A 6850-nucleotide genomic window follows, 5' to 3' on the forward strand; every position below is an offset into this window, starting at 1 on the left:
TACCTTCAAACGCTTATAACACAAGAACGACGCAACTAATATTAATGGTCATGGTCTTAAAATGTAGCTAAGAATATACAGATCATTTTTGGTTTTTTGTGAAAAAAATTTTTTTTTTGAATCCAACATGGATGCCATGGCCATATGAAAATTTTTGTTTGCATCCAACATGGATGTAATGGCCTTCCCACTTCGGAGTAAAAAAAAACAAAAGCAACATTTTTGACAGACAGCTGCCAAAGTATATGCACAGTGGTGCCAAATGTTTGCATGGATTTCAAAAATCTCGATGTCGTTTTTTTTGCCCAAAATCTATATAGATAAACAAAAAAACACAGCTATAATTTCACATCAGTTTCTTAAAACTCAAAAAGCTTGAAAAAGTCTTTTGCGATTCGTTTGCTTGAGCATGAAACAGTTTTTATTTGTTCCTAAGTTGAACTTAAGTGGTTTTTTAAATGACCGATTCAATTGTTTTTTAGACCGAAAAATAAGCTTTCCGCATCATTTGTTTTAATTTTCCAACGCGATAAACTATACAAAATGCGTTTGAAAATTTTCACTTTTGTACTTTTTCACTTTTAAGGCTTAATTCTTATCCCTCTAAAAAAGACACTCCAGTAGTGAAAATTAGGTTCAAATCATTGTATAATTATATTAAGAAATTTACCACTGAAAATCAAGATTCATAAGATTTCATTGAAATTCAAAAATACCTTGAAATCATAGGTACGCCATGTAACCTAAGATTGTACCTGTGCCAAAAACCTTTTTTGGGTTTAACCATCTTTCCCTTCCATTTCCATATAACCTCTTTCTCACCACCCACCCCAAGAAAATATATATAATAAGCCACTTAAACAATAACACCAGAACTTTCAACATCCACACTATTTGATTGTGCCATAAACGAGGATTAAATTTCAACATCGGGTTTCATTTGTAAACATGAAGACGAGGCATGTATGTATACCTACATAATGTAATCTACAATAAAAATATTATACCTAATGGTGTTATTAATTCAATATCATATTCCAAATAATACAATAAACATCGAGTGTTGCTATGAAAATAACCCTCGTTTTTGCCGGTCGTGAATCCTTGACAACACATTTTGTATTTATACGCATCGAAATTTTCAAGGTGTAAACATTTAGTTATCATTAAAATCTTAGAACTATCGGTCATGATATCAAGACGAGAAAAATTGCTAATCCATCCATGGGAATTACAAAGATATCAAAAACACCGACAAAATGTTCTTAACGCTAAGGCAGCCATTGATGTCAAGACACCACTCAGCTATGCACATGTTACCGTTAAGCCAAAGAAAGTTCAAGCTGAAAGAGAACGTTTGGAAAAAATTGAAAGAGAAAACGTCCGCCTTCTTCAAAAACTTGGCGATATAATGGGTTCAAAACGATTGAAGAATTTTTGGAATCAATCACGACCAGAGTAAGTAAGCTGCAAAAGCCCAAATAAAAATATATGTAGTTTATCAATGGTTATATATAAAATATATTTATGTATTTTACTTTTCAATAAAAAATATAGGTACAATAAATTGTAAAAAAAAAATTATATTTCAGTTTCCTTAATCGTGAAAAACTTTTTGAAGTGAGGCCAAAAACCTGTAAACCAACAACATCTGATAACACTAGAAGCCCAGAATTGGAATACGCACGATTTGGCTCTTATAAGAGGTGCCAAAGTTGTTCTGGAAGACCAGTTGAGAGAAAGGTTTGTATCTTACTTCCTTTCTTTTTGAAAACAAACCAAATTTTTTTCTTTTTTTTTCTTTGTTATAGACAGTTCCTGAGGAACGCATACCATGGCAACCATCAAAAAAATCTTGGAACATACGAAATATCGAAGAGTATAATCTTAAAAAATGTCTCCATTGTCATAAATTTGTATAAAAAATAAAATGCAAATGATTTTTTAATAAAGATTAATAACGGAATTTAAAATAAATAAATAAAGATTTATAACGAAATTTAAAATTTTGATTTTTTTTTTATAAAATTTTGGTTAATGTTTAATGTAATATTGATGCATACCTACTTTTACTTTTACTTTTTCTATTTTGTTATTTTAATTAAATCTACATACTTACTCCTTGTAAATAACTGCAACTCAACAAAAAGCATAATTTTTCATTTAAAAAAAAATGTAGGGTAAAGCGGGCATAATGGGCCCCTTAAGGATAAATCAACAAAAAAACATACAAAAAACATGTTAATTATGTTCAAAACAATTTAATTCATTAAATGAACATTTAGGGTCAATGTGGGTAATGTAAACAGGGATAAATGAGAACATGGCTCATAACAAGCTTCAGTTAAATCTCTTTCACGCATGCATAAGTACAAATCGCGGACGCATGTATCTTTTAACTTATACGTCAAACTCATTGCTGTCAAGAGAGAATTCATTCCACGAGCGTATTTTCCGTGAAAGATAATTTTTTAAAGTGTCAAACAAGTCGTTAGTCTTTCAGAAATATTAAAAATTTTTGCAGATTCAATTAAGACAGTACAATTAGCAAATACTTTTTAGTTTCGAATTTTGATGCAGATTCTATGTGAAACAAACAAATTTTAAAATACAGGACATTTATGTCGATTTGCATGTGTTTACATTTAATCCAGAATATTTTTTTTAATGGTGGGAAAATGTAAACAACGTATTCTGGGGGTAAATGTAAACATATATTTTTGCTGAAATTAATGGTTTTAATAAAAATAAAGTAGTTTTAGTCAATTACTATTGCTAAAGTGCCACTGAGTCACACTTTAAAGTAGCCAACCCATCGTTTTCAGTGAATGATGTTGCAAAATCGGTCTTTGACGTAAAAAAATAAAAATATGACGTTCAGAGCTGCTCAGGATGCATATTGGGTCCCTATATAAAGAATCAAAGGAAGAAAACAAAAACTTTTATTGGAATTTGAAAAAGTTTTTGTCAAATACCTTCTTGAACGTTTTTCAAGTCGTTATATCCATATGATAAAGAGGAAATTCTAAATTTTAAACCACTGTTTACATTTACATCGAATTTGTAAAAAAAAAACACAAACATGGTGGGGTATTTGTAAACATGCCATATTTGACAGCAATTTAAACAATTTGGTTAATATTTGTTTATATTTATAAAAAAGAATTGCCATCATTTCATATTTGCATTTGAAAATACCTGTCAAGTTGTTCCGTAAAATCATATTAAAATCTAAAGTCAAAAGAAAAAAAAGACATGAAATTGCTTACATTACCCACATTGACCCTACTACATAAATTAAAGAGGTATAAAATACTAATAATTAAATGAAATAACTAGATTAAGATAAAATACCTAAATAAACTTACTTTATTCTTAAATGAGAAAAATTAAACTTAAAATGCACTCATAGCCTAAAAACACGAATATCATTATGTTTTTCAATAGCTTAGAGTAATTAATTTAGATTTTAAGTATTATGTATATTTGTATAAGTATATTTACGTTAGTATTTAACGAATTGAAATAAATATAAAATATAAAAATATAAAAAAAAATATAACATAAAATATACCTACTTTAAAAACATTTCTATTATTTTTACTATTTATCCAATGCAATATTTGGAAAACAAACAAGCTAGGGACTCTTTGCCTCAGACATGTGTTGGTTTATTAGGGGTATTCACGATCCGGTGTAGCGAAAAGGTGTAAGACTGCTAAATTTTATTTTTTTTTCTACTAAAACTACAAACGACAAACGACAAATGACAAATTTTGCACAATTGTATTTTGGGAGCGGGTCATAATTCTGCTTGTCAAAATTCTGTACGACAAAATTCTGTGGGGTCAAAATACTGTAATACCATAATTCTGTACGTCATTATACTGTAAATACAAAATTCTTTACTTCAAAATACTGTATCAACCAAATACAGACATGCAAAATTCTGTTTTGTAAAATTCTGTACGGCAAAATACTGTATATCAAAATTCTATAAAAATGCTGTAAAAAAATATCGTTAAAAAAAAAAAACGATATCAAAACGATATTTTTTTACAGCATTTTTACAGAATTTTGATTTACAGAATTTTGATGTACAGAATTTTGAAATACAGTATTTTGACCAACCAGAATTTTGCTATACAGAATTTTGACTTTCAGAATTTTGTTCCTACAGCATTTTGCACATACAGAATTTTGACATACAGTATTTTGGCATACAGTATTTTGAATACAGAATTTTGCAACATACAGAATTTCGACCCCAACCCTTGTATTTTATTTTTGCAATAGGTTTAGGGTATAGCAAAAATGTAAAAAAATTGTATTATGTATATTTGGCTATTTAAGTTTAAGAAAATGTTACACTTTTGCACTTTTGCAACGATACAAGGCTATTTGCATCGAATCGTGAATACCCCTATTGTAATGTACAATCTCACTTTAGTCACTTTTGAGTATGGTGATTGCAAGGGTTTGGGTGTTTTCATTAACGTAGTCTAACTAACTTAGGCCTGCGTTAGATGTGTTCATAAAGTCAGATCTGCGATCGTACTAACTTAGTCCAACTGCAGTAGCTGCTGTTCAAAAACGTCATCATGTCGTCAACGTCGGGCAGATTGCGCAGCCTAAAATTTGATGGCTGCAGAACTCACGAAGATATTTATTTGGCTTTTGATTTGATGTTTTTATTTTTAATAAAATGTAAAATTTGTAAAAAAAAAAAAAAAAAATTGGGAAGCAAAAATATTAATTAGGTTGGTGCAAAAAATATTTCTTTTTTTATTTTTGGATTTTAATGACACCGAAAATTTCTATATCGTTTTTTTTTGAGATAATGAGTTTAAATTGAAATTTTTCGTTTTAGGCAAGCTCTAAAAAATGTTATCTTCTAGAGTTGCTTGTGAAAAAAAAATTGCCATGAAGAATTTTTTTTTTATTAAAATATTACTATACCAAAAAACGCACTTAACAAACTTTCTGTGCACTAAAACTCATTTTATAATTAAAAACGCAAACAAAACTTTTTTTGTACACCCTAATTAAAAATATTTTTTCCATCTATAAAAATTGTTTCAAATGTGAACCAAGTGGTTTTTTTTTATTCCACTACTAAAAGTAGAAGAAAGTATTTTTTTGTGTGAAATTGGCTACTCAGCAAGTTAAACATTTTCTCGTAATGCACGAACATATCTGTGCCATTTTAAGTTGCTTCAAACATTCATCGATTTATTAAGTCTTTTTTTTTATAGAAAAAGGCGTTGCTAAAAATCCATTTTTTTTAAATTTTTTATCTGATTGGACCAATACTCACAAAGACTACAGTATCAGTTTCATAATAATCTCCGTTATTGGCTGTAGGTCAGAGTTGTAAAAGATTGCAATCTTTTTTGAATGCAATCTTTAATGACTTCAATCAAAAGATTGCATTCATTGACTTACATTTGAGACTTAGACTTCAAATTTTGCAATCACCAATCATTTTCCATGAAATGATTGCAATCTTTTTTTTTTCCCAATCAATTGACTGCATTCAAATGATTGCAGTCTTTTGGGACTGCATGCAGTCTTTGCATTCTTTTTGCAATCTTTCCATTCCTTGGCAGTCTTTGCATTCCTTGGCAGTCTTTTGCATTCATTTGCATTCCTTGGCAGTCTTTTGCATTCATTTGCAGTCTTTTGCATTCATTTGCATTCTTTTGAATTCTTTTGCATTCTTTTGCATTCTTTTTGCATTCTTTTGAATTCTTTTGCATTCTTTTGCATTCTTTTGAATTCTTTTGCATTCTTTTGCATTCTTTTGCATTCTTTTGCATTCTTTTGAATTCTTTTGCATTCTTTTGCATTCTTTTTGCATTCTTTTGCCACACCCACACCAAATGTATGGATTTCACAAAAATTTTAACATTTTTTTAGTTCAAGGATGAATTTGATAGTTTTAAGAATTAAGTTCAACTATAGTATCATTGTCTGTGCAGGAGTAATAGTACAGTCAAATACAGTGAAAAAGGGGTATGCCTCGGAATGAATTCTAATAATAATATTTTTTTTTGCTTAATATCTTCGTTTTGGCATTCTATAACTTACCTCAAAAATCTCATGTTCGGAGGTCGTGATTTTTAAGGCCAAACCACAAAATTAAGATTTTGGAAATAAGCAATAATAGACAATGGTATTATTCAATGATGAAAAAAAAACTAAAATCCAGGAAATCTGACGTCTCTAAAAAAAAGTTTTAACTCTTTTTCATCTTTCAACCTATATTATCAAAACACTTGCAAACTTACTACCAAAAAACCTTTAAAAATTATGGTAGAGTAACCAAATTTTGCATGAAGGCTTTTATATCCATTAATCATTAACAATCATAACAAAAACATATCTCTGAAATCATGTATCATATGTTTATATAATACCATTGTGGTTTGGCCTTAAAAATCACGACCTCCGAACATGAGATTTTTGAGGTAAGTTATAGAATGCCAAAACGAAGATATTAAGCAAAAAAAAATATTATTATTAGAATTCATTCCGAGGCATACCCCTTTTTCACTGTATTTGACTGTACTATTACTCCTGCACAGACAATGATACTATAGTTGAACTTAATTCTTAAAACTATCAAATTCATCCTTGAACTAAAAAAATGTTAAAATTTTTGTGAAATCCATACATTTGGTGTGGGTGTGGCAAAAGAATGCAAAAAGAATGCAAAAGAATGCAAAAGAATTCAAAAGAATGCAAAAGAATGCAAAAGAATGCAAAAGAATGCAAAAGAATTCAAAAGAATGCAAAAGAATGCAAAAGAATTCAAAAGAATGCAAAAAGAATGCAAAAGAATGCAAAA

General features: G+C 29.2%; 1 protein-coding gene across 1 annotated transcript; it reads left to right on the top strand.

The window, feature by feature from the left end:
- The first annotated feature begins 1134 nt into the window (after positions 1–1134).
- On the top strand, positions 1135–1958 carry LOC129917066 (uncharacterized). Its single transcript, XM_055997382.1, has 3 exons — positions 1135–1458; positions 1593–1743; positions 1812–1958. The coding sequence occupies exons 1-3, from the start codon at positions 1190–1192 to the stop codon at positions 1920–1922; spliced, it is 531 nt and encodes a 176-aa protein (XP_055853357.1). The 5' UTR covers positions 1135–1189; the 3' UTR covers positions 1923–1958.
- Positions 1959–6850: the final 4892 nt, after the last annotated feature.

This window comes from Episyrphus balteatus, chromosome 3, assembly GCF_945859705.1.
Source record: "Episyrphus balteatus chromosome 3, idEpiBalt1.1, whole genome shotgun sequence".
Taxonomy (NCBI): domain Eukaryota; kingdom Metazoa; phylum Arthropoda; class Insecta; order Diptera; family Syrphidae; genus Episyrphus; species Episyrphus balteatus.